The following is a 23,872-nucleotide window of genomic DNA, read 5'->3' as shown; positions in this document are numbered from 1 at the left end:
AGGAAGTGCATGGTCCAGGCGCTACCATACCTCCCCAAAAACAACGCCGCCTGGAGTCTCTTCCAAACCTTGGATGAATGCACTATCCGCAAAACGCTGTAGACTCTGAAACCTTTCAACCACTACAATGACCCGTTGCCATCAAACCTTTTCCCGGAAGTTAGATCCTCCCTACTAACATTGTGGACTATGATAGTCAATGCATCACTGCGGCAAGGTGTTATTCCAGATTGCCTAAAAATGGGTCAAGTCACTCCGATTTTAAAGAAAGCTACTGCGGATCCCTCGGACCTTCATAACTTCTGCCCAATCTCCAACATCCCCACCTTAGCAAAGCTCCTGGAGAAATGTGTGCTTGCCCAACTCTGCAACCATATCGACCATTTCCAACTCCTGGACCAATGCCAATCTGGTTTCAGCTCAGGCCATAACACAGAGTTGGCACTAACGCACATTGTCGATGATGCGTTAAGAATGTTGGACCTCAAGGAGTCGTGCCTACTGATTCTTCTTGACATTCCGTCAGCATTTGACACTGTAAACATGATACTCTAATTGACCTCCTGGAACACAGGATGGGGTTGTCTGGGCCTGTGCTTAATTGGTTCTCTTCATTCCTCCTGAATAGATCCCAATGCTTCAAGGTGAAGCAATCCCTGTCCCATCCTGCACCAGTTTCGCTGGGGGTTCCCCAAGGTTCAGCACTCTCTCCCACGCTCTTTAGCCTGTTCATGGAGCCTCTAACAGAAATGCTGAAATCATCCAGCATTCACTATCACATGTATGCGGATGATACTCAACTATACCTGAAGATCGCCTCCCCTGAGGACATTCAGTCCCTCCACTCTGTCCTACTGGAAACACAAAGCTGGCTGACACGTAACCACCTGAAACTTAATGCTCTAAAAACAGAATTCCTCCTTATTTCACCTCATAAGCAATCATCGGACATTGAACAATGGTTGAATCAGCTTATGGCTCTTAACTGCAGACCTCACCTCGTGGACTCGGCATCCTCGCTTGGTATCATACTAGACAAGAGTCTGAACATGCAAAAACACATCAGTTCCTTCACCAAAGGAGCAAAATTCCCAACTCAGCATCCTTAGGAAGCATAAACCTTATCTCCCTGCTCATGACCTAACGGTTGCAGTGCAAGCATTGGTGATCGCAAAGCTGGACTATGGCAGTGCTACTCTGTGTGGCCTGCCCAGAGTTAAAACGGCTCCATTTAGGCTGACCTTCAATGCTGCGGCCAGGCTCGTTACGGGCACAAAAAAATTCAATCACATCTCTCCAGACCTGCTGCTCTGAAATGGCTCCCCTGTGAAGCTCGGATACAGCTGAAAATTGCATACATGACACACAAAGCCATCCACCTCAAGACCCCGATGTACCTCGCTCAGAAACTGAAGCTCTCATGTGGTTCAAGAGCCTCTAGAAGTGCCAGCACCCTTACTCAAACCACAAAAATTCAAGAACAAAAAGACCTATAACCGAACATTTTCAGGTATGGCGCCATGGATCTGGAACTCTCTTTCCCCCAAAGTCAGGGTGACCCCTTCCTCTGCCCTCTTCAAATCAGAAGTTAAAGAGCTCTTGATGAAGAAATATCTGCCTCATTCTTCCTTCCCCACTTGACTCCCGAACCATTCAACGCTGTTTTGTGCCCTAGATGCTAGGCTCTTGAGAATGTTGGACATTCTAAGTCTATGTACCTGTCGATATGCTGATTATTTGTGTTTCCATGTACTTGTGCTACTGCACAATCTGTAAAGCACTCTGATACCCTCGGTGGTCATGTTCGCACTATATAAAACTTTCTAAATGAATAAATATAATAGCCCTGTTAATCGATAACCAGAGAAATAGGTCTAATAAAAAAAAACTTCACTCTGACCTCCAACTGCTGCTGTTCCAGTGCCACCTATATGAAGACTGATAAAACAGCAAGTCAACATGAAGGAAGTGGCCCCACTCCATTGATGGATTTAAAAAAAATAAGATTTTCTAGGGAGTGTACCGAGTTGCTTTCTCAGTTGTGGGCTGCCCTTATAAATTGAGAACTGTGTGATAGAGAGGGGTGAAACAGTAGTCAGCTTTGCAAATCCACATTTCTTTGTTACTAAAATGAGGGATTAGAGCTAAGCAATCAGGGCCCTACTTATAAGGCGGGACACCTTCTGGATCCAATTTTGTCTAATCTGTGCTATGACTGTAGTACTCCTGCGCTCCAGTTAGATTGGTCCGACCATTTTATAATTCCATTCAACCTGCAGCCTTCTACATCGAGGGTAGTGGCCCCTCCTACTAGCTCAGGTAGTCTCAGACCTTGGGACAAGTTGAATATGGAGTCTTTTAACACTATTATGTCTACTAGCACACCTGATGTCACTTTACCTTTGCTTTCATTAAATACTGCTGTCTCGGACAGGCTAACCAATGCCATTGACATCTGTCTGCCCCCTGTACCCAAACGCAGCTTTACTCATCATCCCCTTACCCCATGGTTTACAAATGATCTAAAAGTTATTAAGTCTAAATGTAAAGCACTAGAAAGAAGATGGAGGAGATCGTATTCTTTAACTTGTAAAGATGCTTACAAAGCTGCTCTTAAAAGTTATCATTCGGCGTGTAAAGAGGCACACATTCTTTATGCTGCTAACACAATAACTAAGGCATCTAATTGTCCTCGGGATCTATTTTCGGTAGTGAAGAAGTTAGCTGGCTCTGATTCCATCCCTCCTCCTGTCCTTGATGAAAATCAATGTAACAACATTGCTGACTTCTTTATCCAGAAGGTCGAACTCATTTACAAGTCACTCTGCTCCTTTCTCTTCCTCGTGTAGTATGGCTTCTGCATTGGACCCTACATATCACAGTAATTGTGACCAGATAGCCAAGATTTTTTCCTGGCACCCATTTGAAGAGACGTCTTTCCAAAATTGTTTAAACAGTATTAAATCTGGGTCTCCCCTTGATCCTTTGCCTATTAACATCCTTTGTCAGCTCCCTGCCACATCCAAAGGCGTCCTTATCGATCTTCTTAACGCCTCTATGTGGAAGGCCTTGGTATCCCCGAATGGAAGCGAGCCATGGTCATCCCTTTGTTGAAAAAGGCCGGAGCAGATCCTTCTGTACTATCTAACTTTAGACATATATCTCTGCTTCCGGCTTTCTCCAAAATTTTGGAGAAACATATCAATACTCAACTGACACAACACATAGACAAAGTTGGCTTTCTTCATTATTCACAATCCGGGTTCAGAGCCAACTTTTCAACTGAAACCGCTCTGCTTGGGGTCACTGAGAAACTGCGCCAGCATTTAGATCAAGGGGAAACTGCGGCACTCATTCTATTAGATTCGAGTGCCACATTCGACATTGTGTTGCATAACATCTTGCTCAACGCCCTTATGTCTCTTGGGCTGGACGGCACTGCCCTATCCTGGTTTGCTTCATTCCTTGATGGTCGCACTTTTCAAGTCTTTTCTGCTAAGGCATCATCTAAGATCTGCGTATCAGCATATGGAGTCCCACAGGGATCCATTTTAAGCCCTCTGTTCTTTAACATCTATGTCAGACCTCTGGCAGAGATTGTGGAAGAGGTGGGTCTTTCCTTATATTCGTATGGGGATGATACGCAGATTGTCTTTTCGCTGTCCACCACTAAAGACGCTACGACATCTGCCCTTCAGTACAGCCTACGTCAAGTGACAGAGTTGATGCGCCTTAACTTTTTTAAGTTAAATTGGGATAAGACTGAGGTCCTTATCCTGGGCAAGCACAAGGACCTATGGGGCCCTCACCACTGGCCTCAGGAAATGGGTTCCTTTCCCCTACCTGTCACCCATGTCCGTAATCTGGGCATCATTATTGATGATAGTCTCTCTATGAGACAACAGCTGGCGAGTGTTGCAGCCATCTGTTTCACGATCTTGAGGTGGCTTCGTAAGATCATTTGGATGCTTCCTGCCTCAACCCACCGCACGGTAGTCCAGGCACTCATCACCTCTCGCCTCGATTACGGCAATGTTCTCTACCCCCGTAGCTGCCAAACGGTATTGAGAAAGCTACAGGTAGTCCAGAACTATGGAGTACGCCTTCTGTCAAGTTCCTAGACATGCTTCCATCTCGCCGTATTTACGTGACCTTCACTGGCTTCGAATTGATCAAAGAATTAAATGTAAAACCCTGTGTTACATCTTTAAAATCAAACAAGGTGTGGCACCAGCGTATCTGCAAGAGCTCATCCATCCTTACATTCCTTGTCGCCCCTGCGCTCTACAGCCCATGGAGACTTCGTGATTCCCAGATTTAAACTTGCAAGAATGGGAGGCCGTTCCTTTTCCTGTCTTGGCCCTAAAATTTGGAATTCTCTTTCGGTGTTCCTGAAAAATGACCCGTACTATCTCAGTATTAGAAGAAATCTTAAAACCTGGCTTTTTTAGTAGCAAATGGTTCTTGACTGCTCTTTTCTAGTAATTTGTGTGCTAGGTGCCAGGAAACCCTGTTTGGGTAGCTGCGCGCGTTACAAAACAAATTTAATAATAATAATAATAATAAGCATGTGATGTACAACCACTCATCGTTTGAAGAGGATGTTTTTATTGATGCTGCAGTATTTTTCAAATCACTAGTGTCCATTGGTGTTCTGGCGAGCGTAATGTAATAAAGTTGAAATTCTTCAGGTTAAACTACCAAAATGCCTGAATACAGTCATGCAAATTCCAAGTAATTTTGATTTTCTTTCTTTAGGTGGCATCAGATGAGAAGTCAGAACTCCAAAATGGTGAACTTCCAGTAGAAGTGCAAGACAACAGAGAAGTAATACATAATTATTTGGCGTACTGTTTTTAAATGTCTGCTTCTGTGCTCTGATTGCGTGTGTTGCCTTGGGGTGGGGTGTGTGTAACCCACCCTTGTTCATAGCAACATTATCTCTTCAACACACTGGAGATGGGAAGATGAAACAAAGCCAACTAGTCCTCTCAGTTAGTGTTGGGCGAAAATCGTCTTCCTTCGCAGTCTTGAAGAGCCTGTGCCCCTGCTCAGTGTTAGACTGCTATGAAAGTCATGATATGTCTCTGCAGGTTTTTAAATGTCCTCTCATTGACCATTACAGTCATCCATGAGGTCAGATGAGGTCCACAAAGTGTACTCTCTCTTGAGGATTGTTACTGTCCTCTCACTGCACTGAGAGAGACAGGCAGGGATGGCAGCAAAATATGTTGCCCATCTCCTTCAACGGAGAGATGCTTGCTGGCATCTCCTAGTGAAGGACAGCCTCGTCTCCTCAGCGAGCTCCTTCTCTTCATCTGGTTATGGAGAGCACGTTTACTCTGCTGTTAGGAGAAGGATGAGCATTAAGTATGTGTGTTGTGTTTTACTGCACTTATACCTGAATCCATCTTGAGACTTCGGTATGTGCATGGCAGACAAGTTGAGAGCCTGGCCAGACAGAAATGTAATTTGGAGGAAAACTTTAAGACATTCCTAGGTCTCTTTGAAATGAGCCAAGCTCGGGTGACTGGAGGTTGGGGGACTCTTTTGAAGTGTGGGAATGGTCCCTGCTCACTTCTTCTCTTTGTTCTCAAAGGGGCGTCTGCAGTTTTGTGTAGTGTCTTGTGAGAATGCCTCTTCCTCCTTTGTACCTTTGTTTTCTATCTGACGTGAGACACACCCAACTCCACCCCTCTTTCTGCTAATTATTTAAGACAAAGGTCTATGCTTCCAGCAGTTGCAGAGATAGTGGATTTTAAGTTCTGCTTCATGAGAGCCTTTTTGTGCCTGCACGAGAGCAGCTTTTCTGGAAAGAAAACAGTTTACTTGTTTAGCTTGCCGTATAAACCATCCTGTAGAAGGCAGTAGGTGAATGATTGTGAGGAAGCCTCTGATAAAGTCAGTAGGCAGTGGATTATCCCTTGTGCAAAACCCTATCACAGACTGTAGGGGTGTCTTATTTTGAAAACCATTTGTCAAAGCACATAAACGGTGCTTTATTAATTCATGACAAACTGATGTCAAAGTCTGTAGACAGTGGCTAATTGTTTAGGACAACATTTGTCAAAGCCAATGAGTAAACGTCTGTTTCCTGTGTAAAGCCCGTTTTACATTGCTTGTTGTTTAATGTTTCTCCTTGTTCTTCATGTCTACCATTTAGCTGTGTGTCAACTAAAGACCTTTTCCTTTTCAAATGAAAGCACTGGCTGTAGTGGTACTAGTACTCAGCAACCTGGACTGCTCTAATAGTTTACTTGTGAGTGGTCTCCAGTACTCCTTCGCACTACTCGATGAAGTCCTAAATGTCCCTGCCAAAACTCTGCACAGTACACCTAGTCATACTCCCACATCAGCATATCATCTCCAAATTGGCTATCTGTCTCACAAAACCAAAGCCATTTGCAGCAGTAAATGGTTTGTCTCCTATCTTGATGCACACTAACTCAGAATCTAAGATCAACTAACCACAACCTCGCAGTAATACCTATGCCAGCTTGTGGTGACCGAAGTTACTGTGCTTTTACGTCTCAGCCCTGTCAGTTAGAACTCCCTTCCATCTTACCAATTAAACTGTACAATTTTCTTTGCATTTCAATACATTTTGAGATTCCCTGTGCCATTTTTTCAAGCCCATTATTACATCTTAGACCATTGTGTCTCACTGTTCTTTATGGGGCATCTATTGCTTTTTTGAATCTTTGCTTTTTAACTTTTTTCATTAATTATGCATTTCGTTCTGAAGCTGGAAATAATTTGCTTTACAGATATGCAGAAGCTGGTGTGGCTGTGTGAGCAGCTTGCTGATATTATACCAGGTTTTTACATTGTGGAACCTTAGCCCGCCCATATTGTGGTCTTTTTCCAAAGTGCCCATTCACTTCATCTTTAAAGCTAGCTTGACAGTGCAGTTGTCAAGACATATTGGGACTGATTACGTTGTCGAACCCACCGACATCTGGCACTGCATTATGATGTGGCGGGCGAAGACATTGGGAGGAGGGACCGCCTGCAGCACTTCCAACGGGCTCAATGAGCCTGTTGGTGCGTTGGAAAGATACCATAATCTCCTAATGACGGTTACTCTGCCGTCGGGATTATGATGTCATTTCGGACAGCGTTTCCATGTCGGGCTTTCCGACATGAAAATGCTGTCAGAAAATGAATTTGGGGGCCCCAGAGCAGGGCCCTCTTCCCTCCAAGCCCTCTGCTATGGGGCCTGAAGGGCACACAGTGCAGGGATGTTTACAAACATCCATTTCACTATGGCAGCTTGTGCTGTAGGCCTTTTCTGCCCGTCGCAAAAGCTGCCATAATGAAATGGATGTTTCTGACCGCCAAATATGTGTGGTACTGGGCCTACACCATGTCTGAGCTGAGGTATATTTTCCACTAGCTTGGATCCTTTTTAGGTTGAGCCTAGACAGCGCAGCTGTCAGGTGATCTGTTGTATGTACTTTGTGGGGTCTGACCCATCCCACCGGTTTGGATTGGCTTGTGTCTGTAGCATTCCAAAATCATAGCCTGCAAATGGCTAATGGTTGGTGCTTGCCCAACCTTTTCTTACAAGCTTACTCCCATGGAGTATTGCTGTGGGAACAAGCTGCGACACACACGCTGCTTGTTTTGATGCTGTTAACTTCCGGGTTGAGCTGAATGGATTGGCTGCCTGGTGCGCCACTCACTTAAAGGACATGGTACAGCCTACTTCACCCATCGTCCTAGAAAAGGAACTCACTATCCAGGGTGCTTTCGTAGAGGTTTCACTCTACGAAACTAGGCATGCATGTCAAAAAGTGACTGGAAAGGCGGAACAGTAATTTCGAAAAAAGAACTTTGGTTAGCAAACAGAATTTAGGGGATTTATAGACATTAACAGTCGTTAATATGGGGCAGGTATCTATTTTAAAAATGTGGAACCATTTTTCTTTTTGTGGAGTTTTTAAAGTGCGAACTAGACCCAAAGGTATCAGAGCACTTTACATGAGCACCAGTTAAGTTGCAGACGGACACATTCATTTTTTTGTTAGGCATGGGGAGATTAAGGGCCAGATGTAGGTAAATTCAATTTAGCGAGTCCTTAATAGCGATTTTTACCGAATCGCTATTAAGGACTCGCTAAATTGAATGTAGGTAGGAATCGCTAAAATATTAGCGTTTCCTTAAAATTCCTTAATAACGAATCACAAATTGAGATTCGTTAAAAAGGAATACCTACCCATTCATTCCTATGGGCTAGGAGGCCCATAGGATTAAATTGAAAGATATTCACTATTTGCGATTCGGTATTAAGGAATCGCAAATAGCGGGAGCAATTTCAAGGGTGTCAAAAGGACACCCTGTTGCACCCCTGAAATGTGCATGTGTGCACATGTGGTGCACATTCATGCCCTGAGGGCATGAATGTGTGCCACATGGCACTTTATAAAAGCAAAAAAGTGCTTTTTTACAGGAAATCGCTAATTAGCACCAACTTGAAGTTGGTGGTAATTAGCGATTCCTTAAGCCTAAAGTGCACTTTCTTTTGTGCTACCTACATTACATTTAAGGAATCGCAATTTGCGATTCCTTAAATGCAAGAGCAAAATAAGGAATCGCAAATTGTGCGATTCATTATTTTGCTAGTAGGTTTAAACTCACCTAAATTGCTGTCGGCCAAATACCGATCGCAAACGCTGAAATTCAGCGAATTTCAGCGTTAGCGATTGGTATTTGGCCACCTACATCTGGCCCTATGTGATTTGCCCAGAATCACAGAATGTTGAGCATTCCTGCCGAAACTCAAAACCGGTTTCTCAGCTTCGAGATATACTGCCCTAATAAGCAGTTTGGCCACATTCTCTCCCCCAAGGTTTTACAAATGTATAAACATCGTATTGTTATATACGTGAATATGACTAGTTCATTGAAGTTGTTATATTTACATTTAATTTGATATTTTATTTAATGAAATGTTTCACCTGTCTCTGATTTCGTTCATTGACTTGTTAGAGATGGTGCCTTCGCAGGGGAGAGCATAGTGCACCCTACCAGATGCACTATCCTCATTAACTTGTGCGAGCACTCACCCTATGTCCCCTTTGCAGTTCATGGTAGTATATAACCTGACTCTCTTCTTCGAGGGTTTCCTACACAATTGTGTTTATGGCCTAACACTCATATAGCGGCTTTGCACCCTTTTTCAATTAAGTAAATCAAAAGAAATAATCAAAAAGCTGTATCTACTCGTTCAAACCCTTCACCTGACAGATGGTAAGAAAGCCACAAGGTTTATGTCTGAGGTTTTTCTGTTTTGGAAATGTTAAGTTGCTGGGACCCGGTAAGCATGTTGTGATTAATCAAACTGATAAAAACAACTTTAAAGGGTGAGGTTAATTGATATACCAAGATTCCACGGAGTATCATCTGCATATGAAGTAGAGTCTGGTAGTAAATTAGATAAGACTCACACATCTAATTTAAAGTGAGTATAGTAGTGGTGACATTAATTTAAGTAGCTACCAGTCCCATTAAAACCCCTATGTAAAATTCCGACCCCTCGTTAGAGGAATGAGAATATCATATTCCTGTCTGGCCCAGCAGCAGACTCCAGGCTGTCTAGGAGTAGCACATACTGTGAAGTGTCAGAGGTCGTAGAAAGGTCAAACTGCTTTCAGAATTGCTTCCCCAGCCGCAGATGATATTCCTAGAGACCTCTTCTTTACATCGATGAAAGCTGCCTGTCCCTCTCATCAATGAAATGGTCGGTATCTAAACTGAATAGTTCAGAGAGGCAGATTTCCCTCAAGGCAATTAGAAATCATTCAAAGAATGAATGCATGAATAAATTAAATATTTATACCGTACAACTCTCCAAAATATCACCTCAATGCACTTTCTGGTTACGAGGAGCAGTTACATTGAGGATACTGAAAAGAGAGTTTTGGGGCCCGATGTAGGTCACCAAATACCGACCGGTATTTGGTGATTGAGATGTAGGGGCCAATATTTTGCACAATCGGTAAATTTACCGAATCGGTAAATTTACTGATTCTGTCAATTCCAGATGTAGGTAGCACTGTTTGCAGTGCTACAGGCCTTCAGAATTCGGTATTTTACCACCCAATCCTATTGGGTGATAAAATACCGAATACAGGTGTACATGCACATCTGTGCATGTACACCTGTGCCATGTGACACACAGACATGCCCTTAGGGCATGTCTGTGTGTCACATGGCACACATGCCTGTACTTGGGGTGCTAGAGGGTGTCAAAGTGACACCCCCTGCACCCTTGCAGGATTCGGTATTTACAGAATAGGTAAATACCGATTCGGTATTTCCCATTGATTTGGAATCAATGGGAAATAGCGATTCGGTATTTACCGATTCGGTAAATACCGACTCGTACAGATTCGGTAATTTTTTACCTACATCTGCCTGCTTCAGATTTACCGACTCTTAAATACCGAATCGGTATGATTCGGTATTTAAGAGTCGGTAAATCTGAATTACCTACATCGGGCCCCTGGAGTTTTATCAAAAGTAAAGATGGTTGAATTTGCTGTGGAATGTCATAGTGAGCGTTTTCTGTAGCCAGTGGACCTCACCAAAATGAATTCCTGGTATATTCAGTGTAAATACAGAGGCCTGTTAGAAAACATTACTGGTTCTCACAAAACACTTGCTTCTTTTAAAAGTCTTGCCTTGATGGTGCAACCTTTGTTTCTTGCTCACTCCTAGTGAAGGTTCTGGAATCTTGTGTGCTGGGATGTGCACAATGTTCTACTCCATTTAATAATCACCACTAAATGGAATCAGAATTGATAACCCTAATAAAATACACTTAACATAGACCAAAGAAAACTGTATGTCTTTCTTACTAAAACTCATTCGTATGGAACTCAAAGTAAATATGCATAACAAGTAGTAGTAATAACAAAAATACTTTTTAACGAATAATGTCCAAACTAAAGTGCCTTAAAGTTTCTGCTAGGCATCCCATGGGTGCTAAAGAAAACAACCAAATAAATATAAGAAACAGAACATATAATTAACAGATGTTCATTGCGAAAGACCTTAGAGAATGTTACTTTACAAATGATATTCTTAAAATTATCATTTATATCAAATGATGATTAAAATTAGGCAGCTACCAGGGGATTCATGAATTGTATCCTTGTAGCCAGGTGAAATGTATGGAATCCTTTTTGAGCTTTCTGCCAAAGGAGTTCCCCAGTAGAGGAACCCTTCCTGGCCTGACATAGATGTTATCCTACCTAACTCTTTACCAAACGAGTGTTCAAATTTGTGTGTAACAAAGGATCTTAGCACTGCATCAAGCCATTGTTAACTTGCCCGCTAACCTTCTCAAATGGGCAGGCTGCAAGTTCATGCCACGAATAACCGTCCTCTGGACCCGCCTATGTCTGTATTGACCTGATGTGCCCCAGAAATATATACCTTCAGGCACCAACTTCATGCAGCCTTGGGTTGGCTGCTACATCAGTGCCACTGGATTTTCAGAGAAAACAGCCCCTCCCTTGGGCCTGGCTGCACCATTTTCCTGCTGCCCCAAACCATGACTCACATAGCTTCTCATATGGTTTCTGGCAATCTCGCCAATGGATGAAGTCGGATTTTTTCCATTGAGTCATCTCTGCATGCCCCATATGCTAAAAGATTCAGGTACCCAGTAGAGTTCTTTAAAAATCAAGTATTTTGGGAATCAGTTGCCAAAGGGTCTACAAGAGATTATATCCAAAAACACAGATAAAATCCTATCTGCAGTGAGGGTTCTCTCTGTCAGGATGGATTTCTCTTCTAGCGAGGCTGTGCTGCAGCAGTTGTTACTAAATGTCAGTCGCCAACCTTGCTTCCAGACCCCCTGCCTTTGCAGTACTTTACTGTTAGAACTGGCATCCTTGGTGTGGTTTTCTTCTTAACTGTCTTATACCTAATTGGCATATTTAATTTACTTGCAAGTCTCTAGTACAGTGGCACTACCGGTGCCCAGGGCCTGTAAATTAAATGCTAGTAGTGAGCCTTCAGCACTGATTGTGCCACCCACTTAAGTAGCACTTTAAAAAAGTCTAAGGCTTGAAATTGTAGCCTGTTTGTGCAGGTTTAAACTGCCATTTTGACCTGGCAAAATAAACGTTTTGCCAGGCCCAATCCTTCTCTTTTCAATACATATAGGGTAGGCTCCGGGCATCCCATTGAGTAGGGTGCAGTGTATTTAATATGTTGGACATATACCTTTAAGTTTTACATGTCCTGGTAGTGAAAAACTTTTAAATTTGTCTTTTATTACTGCAAGGCCTACCTCCCTAATAACATAATATTGAAGTTACCTACTAAATTTAAGGCACTGTCATTTCCAAATAGGAACAGGTAACCAGATCATATTTGGTGACTTTTGAATTGTAATGACCAATTCCTAACTTATGAAGAAAGTCAGATTTTAAATAAGAATTTTGAAAATGCCACTTTTAGAAAGTTTAAAACACAACAAGATGATGGACAAAGTGATGAAACTTTTGAAGCACTCACCTCCAGTCAAGAGATCAGGAATAAATCCATTGTTCATTTGCTCACCATGCCACCCCAGTTTGGACCCAGTGATATGCAAATCAGTCTTGACCCTGCTCCCCATGGGAACAGTGTTGTCCAAGGTCAGGTCCTCCCTGGACCAGAAACAAGCATCCTGGGACCAGTTTGAATCCAGGGGCATAGTTAGCACGGGACCCATTTATTCAGCATTCCGTCCATCATTGCAATGCCCTCCTGCTAGGAGCACCGGAATTCTTGCTAAATAGACGACACCAAGTCTCGACTGCCAAATTGCCATTGAAAAGACCCAGGAGATTGTCAGCTTCCAATGCACTGAAGGATCTGCAAAGGAAAATAGTTTGTATTTTTTTAATAAAATCTTTTTGTTGTTTTTAAACAAAAAAGAAAAGAAACATGAGGTAAACATAGCATTAAGCAGCAAAAAGAAGTCATTATACAATTAAACATGCCACTTTGAAAGGGAGAAAGGCCGCCTCAAGGCAATACAAGCGGAATAGAATGTTTGTCTAAGTTGCAGTAGAGATTAACCTGTCCTATCAGAGTCTCTAGGCTGCAAGTGTATCATGCTCCCGAGCTTTATGTGGAGGGGTGGATTCCGTATCTAAGCCCCTATTTGAGCACCATCCCGCCCAGACCTTCTCCCACCAGAGAATAGTTTTTAAATCATTATGTATAGTTTTTAAAGCTCTGCAGGGTCATTTCCCAGTGCGTGATAATCAAAGGAGAGAGTAAGGGTTTTTCCACAAACATCCAGTTGTGGACCAGGATTACTCCTATTCCCCTTGGGCAAGTATTTTTTGAAACAAATAAAGGAGTATCTCCTGCAGATTATAAGGTCAATAGTCTGGAGGATAGATATAATGGCATAAAAGGAAAGAAATGTCCTTTTCTTTAAAACCCCTCACTCACCAGCCTGGCGGTGACATGCTTCATCATCGGGGTCCACCCTGGTGGCCTAGCGTCACCAGGGTGTGCTTCGACACCTGAACTACAGTGGAGCGGGTTGTTGGTACAACCCGCTCCACTGTAGTTCAGGTGTCGAAGCACACCCTGGTGACGCTAGGCCACCAGGGTGGACCCCGATGATGAAGCATGTCACAGCCTGGCGGTGACATGCTTCATCATCGGGGTCCACCCTGGTGGCCTAGCGTCACCAGGGTGTGCTTCGACACCTGAACTACAGTGGAGCGGGTTGTTGGTACAACCCGCTCCACTGTAGTTCAGGTGTCGAAGCACACCCTGGTGACGCTAGGCCACCAGGGTGGACCCCGATGATGAAGCATGTCACCGCCAGGCTGGTGAGTGAGGGGTTTTAAAGAAAAGGAAATTTCTTTCCTTTTATGCCATTATATCTATCCTCCAGACTATTGACCTTATAATCTGCAGGAGATACTCCTTTATTTGTTTCAAAAAATCATTTCCCAGTGCCTCTGCAAAATAGAATAAAAAGATGCTCCCCAGGGAGATTCCTCCGCACCACAACAGCCAATTGTGTCAGTATTTCTAAATTCAGGAAGACAAGACAAGGTGGGCGAGCGTTTACGGTCAGAGTAGCCCAGCTTTGAAATCAGCTATCTGCCTACCTGAGGTCCCACTTTAGTAAAGCCCTGAAAACATGGCTCTTCCCTAAATAAGCCTCTCCCTCACATTTTAGCACCTTTTAAGCGCCAGCGGTTCTCCTTTTTAGTCCCGCCAGAGATTTTAGCGCCAGGATACTAGTATGGTGACTGTGCGCTCTATGAATGTTTTAAACAAATACATCATTTAGGGTAGGCTTGTACCTCACCCTTATGAGGATTGTGGTTGCTGCTTGCCCAGGGCTTATACCCCAGTCAGCCAATAACCACATTTCTTACATTTACCAAATAAGGCTTGCTTTTGGTGGAAAATATGGAAAGTGCCAAACCACAGAATGGTTTAAGGCCTCCAAGACTAAATGGTCTTAGAATTCCTTAATTCAAATTGTATTATGTTGCCTTCTTCATTTGTCAAGCATTTTAATGGCTGCAAAATGAGACCCACACACAATGCATCGAAAATGGCTGCCAACTAAACAAGACATTGTACAGCTTTACTCACTATGCATAGATAATTCCAGTCCCTTCACATCAGCTTCAAGAAGGCCGCTGTTTCTTTTGGAAGACACCATCTTTTCAAAGCAGTTCATCTCACACTGCCCAGATGTGGCATAGCTCTTAAATTTGTGTTCACAAATGTTGGATATCCTGGATAAGCTTCGCTTCTAAAGGCGTTCATACAGTTGAAGAAGGTCAAAAGAACAAATCACTCTGCTCTTCAGGTTTTTCTCCTATTCATCAGTTCATATCTGCTGTACATAAAATATTTCCATTACCAGAGCCATCACCTGCTGTCCTAAAATTACATTGGTAATTACTCAAAAGGTGGGCACCTAGCCTAAAAATCTTTAAGCTATCACAAATTTGAAGATATTGCCTATCCGAATAGAAATAGTAGGTCGTTAAACGCTCATTGTCTACAGTCTCAGATCGTGCTAGAAAATGTTTGCTTTCAGTTACTTAATTCTCGGGTTCTACATTGGTGCCCAGGTATAGGTATTTCTCCTGAATGAGCACTTTGGACTTGCACAAGTTCATTAAAAACTTCCACACAGAGGGAGGAGCCAAGATGGCGATCGGGATGGTTGCATAAACGCTCGGCTCCGTGCTCCCTCCCGCCCCACACGTATATCCTGGTACTTCTCCTGAGCAGCGTCTGCTAATTTGAGTAGGTGAAGAGTGGCATTCACTTACCGTCTGCTTCTGAGGCTCCTCCGTGCAGTAGACCCGAAGAACTGTCCCCGATTGTTTGGCGGCCTTCGAGGTGTTGAGACCGGGACCTCGAGTGAGTAGAGTGTCAGACCGGTAGCACTGCCAACGGCCTCTGGTTGCGCTGGGAATCCGATCGGGGAGAACCTGAGATCCTGCGAGCCAACAGAGATGAGATCCACCCACTCCCCATAGTGGGTTGCCCGGCGGAAGCTGTGCTGTAGCTGGGCCGGAGAGAAACTCGTGATGCCCAGCTCCCCTTCGGTGAGATACCCGGTCATGTCCATGGCCCACCCCGGGTGCCTGTGGGTGGCTCCTGCGGAGCTACGGGGGCTGGTCTAGCCTTTTGGTGCCTCTCCTTTCTGTCGCCAGCCCCGACTACTGGGATCCCGCTGTGAAGCCTGCGGTGTCCGGGTGTTGGGCCCGATCCCGCGGTGAGGTGGAGGGAAGAGAAACCGGAACGGCTGAGATGGCGAATGCTGCCCTCCTGCGTGCCCCTCGCCCGGGCAGGGAAGCCAGTGTGCGAGAGCCTCCCGGGGTTTGGCACCATGAGAAACCACCCACTCCCAGAGATGTCCTGGCTTCTTTAGCAACTCTGCAGACTACCCTGCTCCGGGAGGCCCGAGACTTGGGGAAAAGGATGGCCGCCATTGTTGCTCCGCCATTTTGTGTCGGCACGGATCGCTCTCGTGGAGGCGCTGCTGTGTCTGCCTTTGATACATTGACGTGTTCCCCGGATGCATCTGCACTCGTGGAGACGAGGGTAGCTTTGGTTCATGTGCTGGCTGTGGCTACACCGGTTACGCGTGTGATTGTCTCCTTGGGGCCTATCTCTAAACCGCGAGTGGGGGAACAGCGTCGATCCATGGTTTGGACGACCCCGGCGTGGTTTCAGCGCTTCCTGCTTCGTGTGATTCCCTCTTTAAGGATGGCGGGACTGTATCCTGATTTGAGACTGTTGGCGCTGTTGATGTTGATACGGTCCGTCTCCCGCCATACATCATTGGCGAGACTCCGGTGGCTTGTATCCTATGGAACCACGGCACTGCCAGGTCCTCCCGGTGTGATCGGACCTTCTGTGCTACTCTGTATCCTGTCTGCAGGCTGGTTCAACGTTGGTACTGTTGACAGAAGAGGCCAGGGGTGACTTTGTTTGGGACATGGAGAGACTCATGGCGGGTTTATGGGGCTTTACGGGTGCGCTTCGCGGAGCTATAATTGATTGCGTTCTACATGATTGCCGTTATTTGTATTTCTCAATTGCTGCCGTTTAGACGTTTTTTTGCCTGCGGGGGTAGGGGGGGGCTGGGACATTAGATTGAGGGCCCTCCTCCCGCATTTTTTCTCTTTCTTTTTCTCTTTTTCTTCTCTGTATTTCGGGTCTCTTATTTAGGGCGACAGGCACGCTGCTGGGGGGGTAGGCCATAGCCTTCTGCAGGGATGCAGGGTTGGGGGATGGGTGTGTTGTTTTGTTCTCCCTTTTTGTTTCTATGGCCATTTGCCCTTTTCTTTTTCGATGTCGTTGTCTTTCATGTCTCTCATAGTGTGTTTTGCCTTGATGGGTGGGACTAGTTCGCCATGATTGCTTAGTGCTTATTGCGTCTCTCCTTGCCCTGCTGCCCCTTCCCCGTCACTCTTGATCTTTATATATTGCTGGCATACCTTTTTGTTACTAATTCGCTGTGCTGGGGGTGTGTATGACTCTGCGACATTGATTCTCTTCTATTTTTGTTATTGCAAAATGAACCGTCTCTGATCCTTATTATTGTGCGGTGATTTCAATGTATGGCATATCCTGGCTGTTACTCAGCCTTCGACCCCCGGACCGCTGCATCCTGTATGTTCTATTGCCCTTTCTCCTGCTTTGCGTAGCGGCCGGCCGGATTGGTTGTAGGCCTATGGTTGTATTTCTATGCTGAAACAAATAAAGGTTCTTTAAAAAAAAAAAAAAAATCCACACAAATCCCTTATTGTGTTCTAGTTGGAAGCCATTTTGGGATGGTATATGTGAAGTCATCTGAAACTTTTCTCAAACTGTCCTGCCCATTGTCCTTGTCGTGGTTATCTATACATAAATAGTGCAAATGAGTCCCCTTCAACAGAACTATCAGTTTACATTTACACCCCCTCACCATTCTTTATCTGTCATTGTTCTTGTTCAACAACCAAACCTAGCATATGTCCTAGATTTGTTTTAGCTGTGATAGCTTTTTTAATTTAGTTACATCTTGCTGTAAACAGTAGTGTGACCTTGATCCTTTTTGTGTCCATTGATGCTAATTGATAGACCCATGACAGGCACTGTAAGAAGATCCATTCTAAACGCTCAGTACTATTTAGCAGGCCAGAAGTACTTGCTGAAACATCAATAAAAAGTCCAAATGACCCTAATGGTTTACAGGACCTACTTTAATAATCCAAAGTGCTCTATTTGTGGTAGAGTGGTTGAGCAGCTTAGGCTTATCAGAGGGGACTGTTAAGCATTTGTTGCACACACTGAGTCAATAAATGGTACACACACAGTCCAATAGAAATCAGAGAACAATTTAGAATAATAACACAGATTTTTATATAATTTTAGAAACCAAGATCATCGGAATCAGGTAATTACTTTTGGAGTTAGGAATTTTACAAAGAAATAAAAAAAATGCTCAAATAACAGTTTTGGAGGTAGGAGCGACAAATACTGCATACATATACTTGCAAGTGGTTGTAGAGTGTGCCTTTTAGGCCTTAAGTTACTTTGGACCCAAGGTTCAAAGAACCACCAGCAGTTCAGGTTTACCTGTCCTGGTGTATCTGAGTGCAGAGGTGCTAGTCGTGTTGGTAGCCTTATGAGCACTACACAGTTTAGTCCAAAGTGCCTGTAACAAAAGGCATGTGGGGACTTGGCGACAAGTACAACAGAACCTAAAGGGGGGACCACATTGTGAGGGTCTCTTGAGCAGGGGACGCAGTATGTTTCTGTGAACCTGGGCTTTGGTTGTGGGGATCGGTTCAGAGCTGATCGGCCAGCTGGCCACTTGAGAAGAAGGCTCTCATGGTTCTTGGTCTTGATCTGCAGAGGGGAAGACAAGCCTTGGTTGTGGTAAATGCTCCGGTAACCAGGGTAGTGGTGCAGGAGGGTTCCTGGAGTGTCTAGCGTCTCAAAACTTTCAGAAGAGATGGGGTTGACCTCTTGGAACCACAATAACTTCCTCCTGGCGAGATGTTCCTTTGGTGGGCTCGATGACCAGCAAAACAAAGTACCAGACAAGTGCAGTTAGTGCCTATGGATGGCTCCTCCACCGCAAGGGAGATACTAAGTGATTGTTGAAGCACTGGAAAAACCTCCATGGGTATGGGGAGGATGTTCATCTTTTGTCGAGGTTACCAGCAGCCAGGCAGGGTTTGGCCTCAATTTCGGAGCAGGTCCTCTGTTCTTGTGGTTTCATTTCTTCCTTGTCCTTCTTCTGTTCCCAGGTAGGTGAATCTGAAGCTTTGGTGTTGGGGGGGCCCTAAATACTGAATTTAGTGGCTTTTAGGGGAGTGTAGGGCAATGAGCTACCTATCACTGGGGTGTCTATATCTCCTGTTTGACCACTTCATGTGAGGAGTGGGCATAACCTTCACCTAGAGTTCCTAGTTTCACCAAAACAAAGATGGTGTAAACCCTTCTTTGACTCTCCACTTCAGGTGGCCTACATTGGAGGTGTGGCTCGCCTGTAGGTGTGATAGGCCTCTGACTTTCTAATGTCCCCCCAGCTCTAGTTGAGAATGGGCCTCAGGGCAGGGGGTGTTGTTCCCCAGGTCTGGGGGAAGCCTTTGTTACGTTTCAGGGGCGGCAGAGACTTTGAAGCCTCTGGCCTTGAGATGCTAAGCTGCTAGCCATCCTGCTGGAGGAGATGTGATCAACTTCCAGCGTACAGGTATTGTTCCTGATGTCAGAAACCGTTGGCTCTCAGGTGCAGGGGGTCACAAACGTGTGTGTGGTGGCAGGCTGGAAGATATCAGTCAGCCAGCACACTATGTCACTAGTAGGGCGCCCCGGGGCACCTCAAAGCTGCCCTTTGGGTGTAGGTCACAATAAATTCAGTACTGGCATCAGTACAGATTTATTAAGACATGATGTTTGATATCAAACATCAGTACTTTCAGTGAAGCAATTATGTAGCTGGGTAACTCGGAATGACCAGTGCCCAGAACATACCTTAAGATGGCTTCCTGATCGCTTGCAGTGCTTAGCAATGGAACTAGTTATGATTAGCAACCACAGGGGCTGTCCAAAAACCCCGAACCCGGGACAAGCGATCAATACATCTAACAAAAGGTTCAGGGAAAAGAAAAAGTGAAAGCAATAATTACTCTCAGCAATTCAAGGAAGACTCAAAAAGAAAGAAATGGAAAGAGTGGTTAAAAAGGCCCTTTTAAAACAGAATACTGGTATCAAAATCACAAATGTATTACATATATCAACAATACTTAAAAAGATTAACAAACAGATATGCTCAAGGTAAAAATGCTGGTATACAACAAAGAAACATACAAACCAGACAAGTGGCAAACAAAAACATTACATGTTGAGATAAAGGAACAACATAAACATGAGTATTGTGTCCTTAATTCAATTTGGGCCACAGAGAAGCGTCGACGGCGTTTCGACCGATATGTTATTTTACGGTCATCTTCAGGACTTCAACTTTTTCTTGAGCAGTAAAATATCTTCAATTTAAAATGCGGAAGACCAATATATATTTACGGTCATCCAAGGATACTTTTGGTAACGCGTATAGCGGATACAGACACCACTAATTAGGTTGGCTTCTAAATGTCAATGCAGTGGTTTCAGAATTTCAAGCAACTTGCTCGCCACATGGTTTGGCGATCTCGAAATTTCGAAGGCAAACCTCTCTTTCCATTTCTTTCTTTTTGAGTCTTCCTTGAATTGCTGACAGTAATTATTGCTTTCACTTTTTCTTTAGCAATGGAACTAGGCATTACAGGAACACATGCTAACGCAGATGTGCCCTCACGTGTCATATAATTCAGCCTGCATTAGGGCTCTATGGTATGCTGTAGGGGTGACTTACATATAATACATGCAGTGTACAGGGGCATGGCACACAGTTGGTGTGCCATGTCGTGTTTTCATACGCCATTTCACGCTTCCTGCAACGGCACTCTTCATGAAGTTTGTCTGTGGGTTCCCTTATAGTGGCCTAATACATGCTGCAGCCCTTGGGGGCCATCTTTAGTACTAAGCCTTGGGAACCAGTGATACCATCTCCTTGGGACTTTCAGGGGTGCTAAAATCCTTGCCAATTGGGTTACAATTGACCATTTGTCTTGTTTCTTGAGGAAAGAGCACCGACACAGGGGCCTGGTTAGCAGGGAGCCAGTACCTACCAATGAAAAACATTAGTACCAGTGAGCAAAAAGTGGGGATGAACATGTGAAAAAGGAGCACTTTCCTACAATCAGCAGCTCTTAGCCGGTTTGCAAAATGTACTTGGATAGTACCTGCATTTTTGGAAGCGCACAGTACTTATTGATACAGTACAAATACTCATAATGGAACTGCCTACATGCAGGCACAGCACTAACACTTCCTAGAAGTTCTGCTGTACTCGGTACAAAAAGGATGTGGGGGTAGATGTAGCCTAAAAGCCAAAGCTGCCAACCTTGGAAGTGGGGAACCAGGTCTGGGTCTTGTTGTCAGCCCAACATCGTGTGCCTCTGGGGAAATCACTTACTCCCTGTCCCTAAACCAAATAAATGGCCTTCTGTGATTTAAGCTGATGCTCATGGATGGGCCAAGTTTGCTCTATACAACAATTACAGTAAAAAAAAAAGGATGTAGGTCCATGGCAATTTCTTTTAATATTCAGAATGTATGCATGAAGTTGGTTGAAGGTTGGGTGTGTGTGTGGGGGGACAGTCACGCTGACCAATTATTCCTGTACGATACTATAGAATAATATAGACATATAGAGTGGTTAAGAACCATCTGTCAAAGGCTGAAAGAATAGAAAGCACCAATTTACAGCGTGATGACATCAAAAATATTCAAGGCCTTGCAGCAGTGTTGGGTACCGGTGCCACCTAACAGCTGTTTTTGAGGCGCTAGTAAGCCATATGAATCCCTTAGTTGCGCCTATGTTTAGAGTAGTAGCACTTCGGTCCTGCTGTATAAGAAGGGCAGTTTCTCTTCACCAGAGTTCTAAAGGCCGACCTGTTCTTAGATATCCATTGAATCAATGTGCCCAAAAGTAGTTTTGAAAGATGAAATCCTGATTAAGATCCAGGGGGTATTTAGAAAAGAAAATGTCTTCTACTGGGCAACTCAGAAACTTCCTTTAAATCGAGGCTATTACCTTGTGGCTCCTATTTCTAGCATTATTCCATAGGTCACTATAGGAGTTCATATTTTTACAAGCTCACCATTCCATTTCTTTCAATTATTTTTTTCCATCATTAATCATTGGTTACTATTTTTGGTCCATTTTTCTATCGCCCCTCACAAGTTACTAACTGTACGTTTTACTCATAGTCATTTACTTTTCACTCATAGATAAAAAGCACCCCCAGGTGTCGAGTGACACCTGTAAAATGGACTGTTTTTTGTAGCCGATAGTCCTTTGAATACTGTGGTTTTTTCACCCCATACGTACAATGGTAAAAACAAACATTGGCAAAGCCAATAGGTCTTGCCTATACAAGAGCCATAGGCTTTGTGAGTGTGTTTCAGCCCCGTTGTACAACAGGGTGACTGCTGTGCAGCATGGTAAATGGTTAGAACACTGCCACTTCTAGCAACAGCATAACACTTTTTTTTGAGGCGGGGGTGGAGCCAGAAAGAGGGAACCAACAACACGGACAAGGGGTCATGGGCACTGGGCAAGTAACAATATGGGGGCGGAATGGGGGGGTCAGGTGAAGCAACACCACAATAGGGAGGGACAGGTCAAGCAATAGCATGAGAAGGAGGGACAGGTTAAGTAACAATGAGGGAGGTGGGAGGAGGACGGGGCAAGCAACGACTGGTAGCAGCATGTTTTGCTATGTCATGTTACCTTGTTTTGTAAAGCCCGTGGCTACCCAAACACGGGCTTTCCCATGCTAGCAAACATAGTAACGAAGAGTGATGTTGTGACTAGATGAACTTATGAGTCTTCAACTGCTTTCTAAAACTCATGAGATTGCAGTTTGCTCTTAGGTGTCTGGAGAGGCAGTTCCAGAGCTTGGATACCAAATACGCGAAAGACCATCCTCCACTTCTGGTCCTTTTCATTCTTAGGATGGCCAGAAGGGACCGGTTATTGCACGAGCCTGCACGAGTACCTCTGATAAAGCACGAGCAGTGGAAAGACACTGCACTTGTATTGGAAGTCTTTCTTGGGTTATGCTCCAGTGGAGGCAAAAACATGAAGAGAAAGTAAAAAAGAAGAAGACCCTCCAATGCAGAATCAACACCAATGCACACAACAGTAGTAAAGAACTCTTCATCATCATCAACAAATTCGCCAAACGCAAAAGCGAAACCACAGACGTCCTACCCTCCCAAGACCTTTGCAACAGACTCAGCATCTTCTTTCACCACAAGATCGAGATGATCTACGACAACTTCGACAACCAGGACCTCTCCACCGCATCAGCAACCTCCTCAACCCCCCAGACAGACCCTGCTCAGTTGGACCCCACTCACCACGGACGACACCCTCAAGACCATGAAAAGTATCCACTCTGGTGCAGCATCGGACTACCGCACTGCATCTTCCACAAAGCCTATCGCACCCGAGCTACTCTGAACCATCAGCTGCTCCCTCGAGAACGGCGTCCTTGCCTGATGACTGGAAACACGCCGAAATCATTCCACTCCTGAAGAAACCCTCCGCGGACCTAACAGACCTTAAGAACTTCAGGTCCATCTGCCTGCTCCCCTTCCCAGCCAAAGTCACCGAAAAAGCCATCAACCACGAACTAGCTGACTTCATAGAAACAAACGACATCCTGGACATCTCCCAATCCGGTTTCCGAAGCAATCACAGCATCGAGACTGCCCTCCTCGATGCCACTGAGGACATTTGCTCCCTACTCGACCAGGGTGAAACTGCAGCCCTCATCCTCCTGGACCTCTCTGCTGCATTCAACACCGTCTCCCACCGCACCCTAACCACTAGACTCCATGATGCCGGCATCCGTGACAAGGCCCTCACCTGGATCTTATCCTTCCTCACAGGCAGAGCACAACGGGTCAGAGTTCTGTAATACTGCTCGGAACCGGCAGAGACCAGCTGCGGAGTGCCCCATAGCTCCTTTCTCAGCATAAGGCGGGATCTAAAATCCTGCAGAACTGGAAAACAAAGCTAATACCTACACTGAATCACTGGATATCCAAAATTTTAAGAATAGAGATATGGTATGTGTGAGGACAGGCTCGTATAGTAAGTTTCTGAAGCCATGGGAAAACTTTGTATAAACTCCACTAATAAGGTCAGTATGAAATTATAGTATCATATTCAATGTGAAGAGCAGAATTACCGGTGCGGTGTGCA

General features: G+C 44.5%; 1 protein-coding gene across 8 annotated transcripts in view; it reads left to right on the top strand.

Moving 5' to 3' along the window:
- The window catches only part of SH3BGR (SH3 domain binding glutamate rich protein), a 456,857-nt gene that overhangs the window by 347,624 nt on the left and 85,361 nt on the right, over nucleotides 1–23,872 (top strand). For all 8 annotated transcript variants that reach the window (XM_078656835.1, XM_078656834.1, XM_078656829.1 and 5 more), the window contains one exon: nucleotides 4,759–4,827. In XM_078656835.1, the coding sequence (XP_078512961.1) occupies nucleotides 4,759–4,827 (69 nt within the window). The remainder of the gene's footprint in view (nucleotides 1–4,758; nucleotides 4,828–23,872) is intronic.

The sequence above is a fragment of the Lissotriton helveticus genome, chromosome 8 (genome assembly GCF_964261635.1).
Source record: "Lissotriton helveticus chromosome 8, aLisHel1.1, whole genome shotgun sequence".
Taxonomy (NCBI): domain Eukaryota; kingdom Metazoa; phylum Chordata; class Amphibia; order Caudata; family Salamandridae; genus Lissotriton; species Lissotriton helveticus.
The sequence above is the reverse complement of the archived record's forward strand: the minus strand, read 5'-3'. Positions and strand labels throughout refer to the sequence as shown.